At 40.7% G+C, this 11,006-nt stretch overlaps 1 protein-coding gene across 3 annotated transcripts in view; it reads right to left on the reverse strand.

Moving 5' to 3' along the window:
* Positions 1–9,065, reverse strand: part of TRRAP (transformation/transcription domain associated protein) — a 156,547-nt gene extending 147,482 nt beyond the window's left edge. For all 3 annotated transcript variants that reach the window (XM_026650611.1, XM_026650609.1, XM_024208476.2), the window contains exons 1-8: positions 9,012–9,065; positions 8,367–8,463; positions 7,345–7,479; positions 6,923–6,972; positions 3,430–3,540; positions 2,668–2,772; positions 1,736–1,819; positions 580–636 (exon numbers count right to left, since the gene is read on the reverse strand). In XM_026650611.1, the coding sequence (XP_026506396.1) occupies positions 580–636; positions 1,736–1,819; positions 2,668–2,772; positions 3,430–3,540; positions 6,923–6,972; positions 7,345–7,444 (507 nt within the window). In that variant the 5' untranslated portion in view covers positions 7,445–7,479; positions 8,367–8,463; positions 9,012–9,065. The remainder of the gene's footprint in view (positions 1–579; positions 637–1,735; positions 1,820–2,667; positions 2,773–3,429; positions 3,541–6,922; positions 6,973–7,344; positions 7,480–8,366; positions 8,464–9,011) is intronic.
* Positions 9,066–11,006: the final 1,941 nt, after the last annotated feature.

Raw genomic sequence — 11,006 nt, forward strand, 5'->3', positions numbered from 1 at the left:
CTATTACTAGCGAAGTGTTTATCACACTAAATCTTGAACATAAGACTAAACTACAGAGTACTAACACTCTCATTTTAATCACTATTGATTGAAATAGTAGTCTCTCTACAAGTTCAACTCTAGTTATTAAGCAGTTAAGAAAAGGCTCAAATCAGATCTTTGAGTCAGAGCACACTTACAAACGCATGCCTCCAAACACTAGATGTTATCTGAGGCATAGCAGATGATTTAAAAAAAAAAAAAAAATCATATACTGTGTGTGTTTGATCCTAGAATTAGGCTCCAAGTCAAAAAAATTAAGAACCCCTGACTAACAACTAATAATGACTTCACTTGCTAACACTAGTTAGATTGTGTTCTAAAATGGAGGTTATCAAAATATATGAACTCAACAGAAGTCTGCTAGTTTCTCTCTTTTTAAAATGTAACATTTGTTATATAGTTACCTTTTTATTTTCTTCAAACAGCATTAGTTACATATCACTAACTTCAAAAAAGTCATTTTAATTTGTGCTAATTATAAAATAAGTAGTACCACTTTCGGACACAGACAGTGTGATCACAGGGAATAAGACTTACCACTACTTTTGGAAGTTCCTTGTAAATCTGTTTCACAAAGTCCAAAAAATGATGAATCTAGGAAGAAATGAATATTAAACTTACTGGAGGGTGAAGGGGAAGAAAGGGGAATCAATTTCATTACTTTAGGATCCTTGTATCAATACAAAAGGGGAAAAAATGTACTCGAAGAATCTTTTGTTAAGTGAAATTAATCTGCTGACAGTAATTTAAGTATGGGGGTGAATCCTCAAATTTAAAATGGAATGGGGAGATATTTTTGGAGAGAGTTTCTTTTGACTACTAAGCCAGTTTACTGTCAACATTAAACTTGAATAGCAATAGAAAGACCCTCACAATAATAATTCAAACACAGATACACAATCATTACATTATTCCAAAACCATTAAATCCTCTCAATGGTGGGATGGGGGAAGAAGAGATACTACAGTTTTGGTTTTCTAGTTCTTGTAAGACTCTGTTACTAGGGTTATGAGTACAGTATATGAACTTACATAGATTGCTGACTTCCTTGTTCCTATTCTGGTTTTCTTCCCTTCTCTCATAACAAAATACCCCCAATTTTTCTTCTCTTCTCATGGATTCTCTCTTTTTGGTGGTCCACCTCCATACCCTGAAATTTGGTCTTCCACCTTCCCCCGCTCATCCAAAATATTCTGGTCCCCCATCCCATGTTGTTCTGCCTTTCAATCCTTATCTTTCATTTGGGATGTTTTGGGCTGCCACCTCCCTTCTATGTATTTATTCTCCTTCTGGCTTTTCCCCAAGGTCATGCTGGTACCACAGTTTCTGCACACAGAATCTGGCAGAAATAATATCATCAGAGTGAAACTGACTGAAAGCTAGTCAGTTGCACATTTGGTTAGAACAGCAGATTGTTACTTCACTGCAATAAATCTAGTCAGATGGCTCATAAGGATTGAGAGCAAAACCATTGAGAGTGTAAACCCTAGCACAATCCTTGTCTACACCATTAACTCTCAGGAGAATTTTTAAAATGCAGGATACCAACAGCATATTAACTCCTATAAAACACTGAGTGCCGTGCACGAATATTTCTGGCATTTTCATCAATTACATATGCCAGAAATATATCAATTCAGACAGAGAGCATGTAGAGTAACTCTTCTACATCACATAATAAAATACAACTCACTTCTTGGGTGATTGGTGGCCGGAACTGTTTGTGTAGTTCAATAATTATTCTCAAACAAATAAGTACATTTTCTTCATTCTCTGTCTGGAAAACATGTGTTTAATTAGCCCATTGTTGTATTCTTAAACAATTTCATTAAAAATATATTTTATATAGCTCTAATTTAATCTCAGCAACCTAGAAAGTTTCTGCCTAATATAAACTGCTACAAGGAAAACATCTCATTTTTGACATGTTTCTTATCAGAGCCCAGTCTTGCAATCTGTGTGTACGGTTATCCCATTAAAATGTCAATGGAAATATTGAGTCTGTATCCTTGGCAGGATTAGGCCTCAAACCTGCAACCTGCTCTACTTCGGCAGACCCCTTTGCAAAGCCCCATTGATTAACCAAAGTCAATAGGGCTCCTCACAGGGACAGCGATCCTTTCACACAGAGCAGGTTACACTGGGCCTCAGTTATCAATCATTTAGATTCTATACAAGCAAGAATCTGAAGGAAGGACTTAAAATGGACAACTGATCCTCTCCTCTTTACTTATGTAATAAACTAGTCTAGAAAAAAAAAAGTTCTTTCTTGACATCTTACCTAGAGTAAGCCAACAAGAACAGTTCTGTGTCTCAGTAAAATCCTAGTAAACATTTCAAGAGTCTACATAAGGGTAAAATAGAACCCAGAGATGTTATATATCAAAACATCATCATACAGTGAAGACTAATGAACTGCCCCTCCCCTCCTGTCCCAGCAGCTCAAAACAGTGCAATTATTAACAAATGGAACAAATCCATTTCAAAGTGACTCTAAAGATTATCTAACCCCAAGCATCAGTGTGGTCAGAATTCTACCCTAATATTTTTCAGGAGGAGAAGAAAGAGAAATCTTTCTCAAAATCTGAAGCATAGTTTTAACAAAGTGTAATTAAAAAAAAGTACCTCTAGAAATCTAAACATCACAGACAAGACATTTTTGGTATGGGGACGAAGATGTTCATTTGTTGGTATTCTGTGAATTATTTCAAGAACTAGCTTTCGCAATTGCTGGAAAACAAAACGAACAAAGACATCTATTAGAACTTAAATAATCAAAACTTTGTAAGGACAATCCTTAATCACTAAAAAAAAAAATTCTTGTTCAATTAGATATTGCCTTAATGTATTAATGCACTAAAAAGACAAACTACATGCATTTTTTTTTTTTAAAAAAACTTTTTCTTCAAATAGATTAAATGCCTATATAAGTATATATAATAGTTTCTTCTAATGTTCAAATATTTGGCTATAAAGCACGGCACAAATTTAATTTGCATTCTTAAGCTGCAATTTAAATTAAAAGAATGATAAAATATTCTGATAACTACTTGACAGTAAAGCTTCAACTTTTGCCTTTAACTCTGAAATGCAAACTTAGTCAGTTGTGATCATCTCTCAGTAAGAGCCAACTGTAACATGTACACTACTTTAAGTGATAGAAGAGAGGTATTAAAGTATATATTTGCAAAACAGAATGGCCAACTTTATTTAACAAACATCTTACTGAGAGCAGCACAGACTTTTTCAATTCTGCCTCTGTGTATATATAAAATCTATATTCAAAAATAGATTTGCTCACTCAGCACTCTCTAATCTCTCACATTTCTGAATTAGTAAATTCAAACTGCACAAAAAAAAAGATAACTGTTGCTTTGTACAGAGTACCTGTGCTGGTTTCTCCTGCAGAAACTGCACCTCTCCATCCTGCAGAAAGGTGAGAAATCGAGGGATGATGTGTTCCAGGAATGTAGAATACTGAGGGGATGATGTTACATTCTAGTTATTAAAAGAAAAAAAATACTCTCTTTGAGCAGAGGAGGAATATTTTCATTTCAAGTGTGATTTAACCAAGTTACTTGTAATACACATACTACAGAGACTGTCATCAGAATATAGAAGTTATATGCTGCTAACCACTGAAAAAGGTTTTTTGGGGTTTTTTTTTTTTAAATAAATCTTTAAAGTATTAGCGATCAACCACCTTCTGATAGAAAGGACATTAAAACTGACATTCAAATGAATAAAATTAAACATAGGAAAAAATACCCCAGAAGGGGAAGGCTAACACCTTGCTCACATTTAGAAAAACTGTTCAAATACTGTAAATGTTACCATTTCAAATGACAGGGCTAATGGAAATTCCTGGATGCAGTGAACTCACTTGTTCAATGACATTCAAGCCTTCTCATCCACAACTAAGTGCAGATTACAGTTATTTCTGCAGATGTATGTACCACAAAAGTTAGAATTAAACATTTCTACTTCTTTTTATTGTGAAGACTGATCTCATGCTGCTGTTTTGTTTGCTATGAAGTTGGGGACAGTATCTGAGGAGCAAGCTTCCTCCATTTGTAAGTTCTGCACTTAATTCAGAAGCCTAGTTTAGCCATCCTAATCCTTCCTTAGAAACTCTCAGCTATATTCAACAAAACAATATTAGGTAAACTTCGAAAGTACACCAGAATGTCTCTAACACAAATATTTAGGTTAGACATAAATAAGAATGCAGTATTTTATGAATTATAGTTAAATATTTCAGCTGTTTATTCACATTCCTCCTTTACATACACAAGTTATACAGCCAATTTTATTATTTGATCTGCGGTACAGTTTAGTCATAAACCAGGAAGATCCCAATATACTAGGCATTGTGTAAAGACAGTCTCTGCCCCAAACTGCTTACAATGCAAGTGTAAGACAGCAGGTAGATACAATAGGAGGACCGTAGAGAAACAGTTTAAAACTTGTTAAAATTAAAAGGGCGCTTATCAGCTAAGACTCAGCAGCAGAAGCAGGAACTGCAGGCCTGTCCCTGCTACCTTCCAAAACCAAGAAAGAAGCTGCCCATCCGGTGCCTCCTCTTCTCCTCAGTCCTATGGTCTCTCCCTTTTTTGACCAAACTCTCCTTCTGGTGATGTTTCTGACTCCCCAGCCCTATAGAAGAACTGGGAGAGTGCAGGCTAACCCTGCTCCCCTCACATGCTGAAGGGATCAGAGAAGAGAAGACACCCTTCAACACTTCTGACAGGCATGAAATCCATGATGCTCACTGACCTCACCAACCAGTGCAAGAAGCAAAAGCTACCACACATCCACAGGTCTCTCTCCTGCTTTATGAAGACTTCTTCCCATGTATCTTCGCTAAGAAGCATAAAAGTGAAAATTAACAGGACTCTGGTCAATTTCAGAATTGCTCTTCAGGGCCTTTTAGGGCAAAACTCACAAGAATCTAGTCATTGTCAGACTCCCACTAATGCACAAAAGATATGAGCAGCAGCAGAAGCAGACATTGGAGCAACTCAGGAGAGACAGGCTCAAAAACAGGATGGGAATATACTCAAGACCTCTTAGCTCTCTCCCAACTTTGCAGCAGCCAGGAAGTTCTGGAACAGGGAGAAGAGAAAAACAGTCTCCCTTTCTGCAGCAATTTTTGAAGAATGACACTCCAAATTCATCCGACACATACTTGCAAGAGACTGAGAGGAAAGATTGCCACGGATGTCAGAGTTGCATAGGCAACAAATACATGTATTCAGGTAAAAAAGTATTCCCTAAATCAGGGGTAGGCAACCTATGGCACATGTGCCAAAGGCAGCACACAAACTGATTTTCAATGGCACTCACACTGCCCGGGTCCTGGCCACTGATCCGGGGGGGCTCTGCATTTTAATTTAATTTTAAATGAAGCTTCTTAAACATTTTAAAAACCTTATCTACTTTACATACAACAATAGTTTAGTTATATATTATAGACTTATAGAAAGAGACCTTCTAAAAACATTAAAATTTATTACTGGCATGCGAAACCTTAAATCAGAGTGACTAAATGAAGACTCAGCACACCACTTCTGAAAGGTTGCCGACCCCTGTTCTAGACCATAAGTTGAGCATGATAATTAAACAGAATATGGAGATCTTTAATAAAGTATTGTATCAGTCATATGGTTTATTAACAGAGCTTTTCAGGTTTTTGAAATTAGAGTGAATAAATGAAGACTTGGCACACCACTTCTGAAAGGTTGCTGACCCCTGGCCTAAATGCTTTCAATATTTGGCTTTTTTGTAATTAATACTAGCTTCTCTATGGTGGAGCTATATTAGCTTGAGTTGCGTGCCCCTAGGTTAAGCAGCGTTAGGTCACATCAGTACTTGGATGAGAAATCTCCATGGATAACCCAGGGGCAAGAGGAAGTGGAGCAGCAATTCATTCAATGGCAAGGTCAGAGATGTACATCCTGCAGGATGTACCTTTGGGCAAGACATAGAACAGAGGTCCTCAGCACTGTTCATTAAACAGCATGTGGCATTTTTCATTAATGTGGATATTCTTGCCCAAATGTCCCAGATTAAATTATATTTGGCTAATGTACCTAGAATTCAGTACTTCTAAATAAAAGCCAACACATAAGAACAAGGGATTCCATTCAGATTTTAGTGTAATATAATACAATGGTGTCATTTCTTGAGCAAGAAATGCAAACCTAGCAGCTAGTATTTCTACATGGTACCTCTTATGCATCCCAGATGAACATACTATGTATAAACTATTTTCTCCTGCTCAGCTGAACCGACCCCGGGAATTGAAAAGGGTCAGTGCTGTCACCTCCACTTCATTGCAGTCCTCAAGGAAGGAATCCCCACTTGACAACTCACCCTCACCTCTACAACTGCTGCATATCTCAATACAAAAACACACACCACACGCAGCCCGCTACTTCAAGAGAGCTAAATGTACACCTGAACTCAGTTAGAGAAACAATTCCACAGACAAATTTATCAGGTTATGCAGTAAACACTGGAGAGGTAAAATTCAAATACATTTTGATTAGTTTCTTTATTCAAAACTTACTTACTGAACAAAGATTTTCTGTTAAAACAATTATTTATTTGAGAAAGAGAAATCCTGTAAGGACACAGCCTATAGTTCTCCAATAACTCTGCTAATAAGTTTGAAATGAGACGTGTAATGCATTCTAAAAATGAAATAAGGCTTTTCTTACTTAAACACAGAACCAATGAGTAATGGCTGTTTACTTAATAATTAGTATATGTTTGAATTTAACAAACAAAACAAGAGCAGAAATCCAGATTGCATACACACCAAGAACAAGAAATATTGCATTTAAATCATTCAAGAATAAGTTTATTTTGTAATTACCTCAAAATTCTCACTGACTTCTTGCATCATTTTCAATTTTGTTTCATCGGCTGAAAAAAAAAAAAAAATCGCAAAGTCAAGTGAATAATTAAATATGTGAAAAAAGCCTGACAAATACCATCAAACATTCACAGGTGAAAGAAGCAATCAGATCTTATCAGTTTAGCCATCATTGCCCAGTTGAAAGGGACACATTTCTCACAATCACACAATTTCATACTCACACTTCATACTCACACACTTCTCTAAGGCTCAAGTAAATAATGCTCATCATTTTGCTTCTTTAAACATCAAGGATCAAAGGAAATGCAAAGCGAACCCCATGCAAGTTTACCAACTCAATAGACAATTATTACAGAACTCCTTGAAGCAAATGAGTAACGAAGAATTACATTTCCTTAATAAATAGAAAATAAACTTACGTGTATTAACATCTGTTAGAGCAGCCACAAACTGGAGGTATTTCTTCATCAAAGTGGTTTGGTCAACCACAGTGGGCCCTTGTGTCGAAACAAAGGCCATTTTTCTTTTGGACCAGATTAGAGTTTATTAAAAAACTGGAAAGAAAAGAAAGAAAAAAAAAAATATCAGTCCACCTACAAAAAACAAAACAAAAACAAAACATTGTAAGTAGGACAACTTACTGGTGGATACACCATCATCTAGATTTATTCCTATGACATTATTTTAAAGGGGCACCATCAATTTAAAAATCATATTTGTTATATGTATTTAAGCCTTCAACTGCAACTCATAACATTTAACTGGAAAAAAAAATCAGAGAAAATTGTTACTAGGTCTTTTACAGAATTGTATATAGTCCGTTTTTTCTCTTGTTTCTGTGGGTCTATCAAATGGCAATAGGGGAGAGAAACGTTTTAAAAGATTAGGAAAATACAGTGGAACATAGGAGGGAGCACAACACAAACTTCTTTTAACAGCATTCTTTAACTTGACTGGATTTCAAGTTGATAATGTCCTTTTAAGTACCTCTCAACAAAGTTTCAGGGTACCTGAAGCAAGCTTTTCCACAAACAAGATCTGAGTTTCCAATATGTAATAAAACTTGAAAGCAGTAGAGTTTCAGTTGGTTTTAGTTTTCATTGTCTGTCTCAGTTTTACTGCTGACCTCATTTCACAATCCATGCTAACTTTCTGTCACAGCTGACCTCTTAATTTGGTTTAGCTTTCAGATCAATCTATGTTTCAATAAAAACACACTGCACTTTTACATCACTTTTACATCGTCTTTCATCTTAATCTCTTTGCAAATATTGATTAAATGTCACAAAACACCTGTAAAGTTTTGACAATTGGTCTACCCATTTTAAAGATAAGGAAGCCCCCAGGAACAGAGAGGTTCTGTGATTTGCCCAAACGGGAAGGCAGCTCATAACAGCCCTGGAAATACAACCTAGTAGTCTCAGCTCCTCTCTACCCTTACCTTCTCTGTCTCGGTGGCTCTCTCCTGACTGAGGGGGGCACCTTCTCTTTGATTGGACTCCATCTATGCTGACCCCATTCCAGCCAATGTTCTGACCCTGTAATTGTGTGAATCCTGTTACGGATTTTAAAAACATGCACAAAAGCGATATTGCATCCAGCTCCTTCTACCAGCCCCCATTTCCTCTCAGGTCAAAGCCCTTGACATCTGTGCCATCTCGCCAACCCTTCAGGCCAGAGCTCCTGACCCTCCCTCCACCCTCAGATCCCTCAGCCCCACCAGAGCTAGGACTGCCCCCCTCCCCTCAGATCCCTGCCCCCCACCCCGGTAGGGCCTCCAAACCCCCCACTGACAGATTCCTGCCCCCAGCAAGGCAGGCACTCCCCCACCCCGCCAGATCCCTGCCCGCCCCCATTAGAGCAGGGTCTCGTCTCCCCTCCCCCAAGCGCCAGATCCCTTCCCCCTCACACATTGCCGGGCCTCCCCACCCCCGCCCCCACGACAGGGCCTCTGCGGGACGCGACTGCTCGGCCCCAGGCTCTACCCCGGCACCCCGCCCCCCCGGGCCTAGTCCCCGGCCGGACAATACCTCCCCCGCGTCTGCTCTGTCCCCGGGCTGCCGCCGCGGCCCGCCCCTGGCTTTACCTGCCCGCCCCGGCCCCCAGCTCGCGCGAGTCCCTCCTTTGTCGCCTCCAGCCTGAGCCCGCAGCCGGGCGCGGCGCATGGGCACCCAGCGCACGACGGAAGCCGCCGAAGTTCAGTTCCGGCCGCCGCCGCTTGCGAACGGCTTCGCTCCCCGCCTCCTCCTGCGCATCGCTGCCCCGCATCTCTCCAACACCCCCCCACCCGGCCCGGCCGCCCGGGTCAGGCAGACCCTGGGGGCCCGGGGCTCCCCATCCCCGCAGCGTCAGTGCCCCCGGCCAGGCACCAAGCGCCGCGACACCGGCCTCCTAACCCCCGCGCGGCAGGCGAGAGCCAAGCGCAGCGCTTCCAGCCCAGCCAAATCCCTCCGGCCACCCGCTGGCGGGGGCGCGGAGCAGCCGATGGCCCCCCATGCAGGCGCGGTGCCCGCCAGGCCCCAAGCGCGCTGCGGGTTAAAGCATCAGCAGCCCCCCCCCCCCAACTCCGGCCTGTGCGTGTCTAGTCCACATGCCCCGGTATTTACCCTCGGCAGCTGCGGCGCTTGTCAGTTCCCAGCAACAGGCCCACCGTGACCGCCTGGGCAGAGCCGCCCCTCCCGCCGAGGAGCCGCCCTGCTGTTAAAGCGACAGCTTCAGCTGGAAAACACCGGCACTCAAGCCTGTGTGACAGAAACGAGACAGAGGCGAGGTTCAAAACGAAAGGCGCTTTGTTCGCCCCTGCTCTAAATACCTGGATGTAGAAGAAAGGTGCTTCAAAGGATCGGAAACAATAAGTTTTCCCCACTAAAAACGTGAGCCGAAAGGAGATGGAAGATAAGTTGACAGCTCGCTGCTGAATTAAGCCTGCACACAGGGCGTGCAGAAACTCAACTACTGTGAAACCCTGTTGGTCTATAATGTGTATAATGATTTTTATCCCACCCCACTCCTTGTGTAAAGTGCTGAGGTATATATTCTTCCATAGAACTGGACTGGACCAAATAACTGGATTTGAATGAAAGCAAAAACTTCAGCAACTACCCTAGCTAAGGAGGCAAAACTTGTTTCTGCTCAATAGTTTCTTTTGAAAAGTCAGTGGCTTTTGATTCAGTGGCTCTTGATTACAATAAAAAGAACAGGAGTACTTGTGGCACCTTAGATATATCTAGATATATCTATATATATATATATATATATCCTCAATATGTTTCACTCTATATGCATCCGAAGAAGTGGGCTGTAGCCCACGAAAGCTTATGCTCTAATAAATTTGTTAGTCACAAATACTCCTGTTCTTTTTGCGGATACAGACTAACACGACTGCTACTCTGAAACCTTGGCTTGGTCTACACTTACCCCCCAAGTCGAAGTAAGGTACGCAAATTCAGCTACGTGAATAACGTAGCTGAATTCGACATACCTTACTTCAAACTTACCGCGGTTCAGACGCGGTCCACACGCGGCAGGCAGGCTCCCCATCGACTCCGCGGTACTCCTCTCGTTGAGCTGGAGTACCGCAGTTGACGGCGAGCACTTCCTGGTTCGATTTATCGCGTCCAGACCAGACGCGATAAATCGAACCCGGAACTTCGATCCCCAGCCGTCTAACTACCCGGTAAGTATAGACCAGCCCCTTGATTACAATGGTGATGAGCAAGGTATAGAATAGAAAATAGAAGGGAATAGAGTATAAATGTTGGAAGGTGGGTTGCGGGAGACGATTCCCCAGATAGTAGTCACATTCAGAAACTTTATTTGCATGACAAACCATAGAAGTGTCATCCAAGTTAACAAGCTGTACTGCAAGAAACAATCAGTTAATAATAAACAGGATATATTTTGTACTGAGCTCATCTCTCATTCTATGCTTTGGACTATTTTACAATAAAATATTTTTTATTAAAAGTAACTCCTCTTACCCAGGCTGCCATGATTCTCCAAAACCCTAGTGTCATCCAGTTTGTATGAAAGAGCTAATACAAAATAAGGTCCTATCCTGCAAACACTTATGTGTTTGTAA

The sequence above is a fragment of the Terrapene carolina genome, unplaced genomic scaffold, assembly GCF_002925995.2.
Source record: "Terrapene carolina triunguis isolate 2854851 unplaced genomic scaffold, T_m_triunguis-2.0 Scaffold93, whole genome shotgun sequence".
Taxonomy (NCBI): domain Eukaryota; kingdom Metazoa; phylum Chordata; order Testudines; family Emydidae; genus Terrapene; species Terrapene triunguis.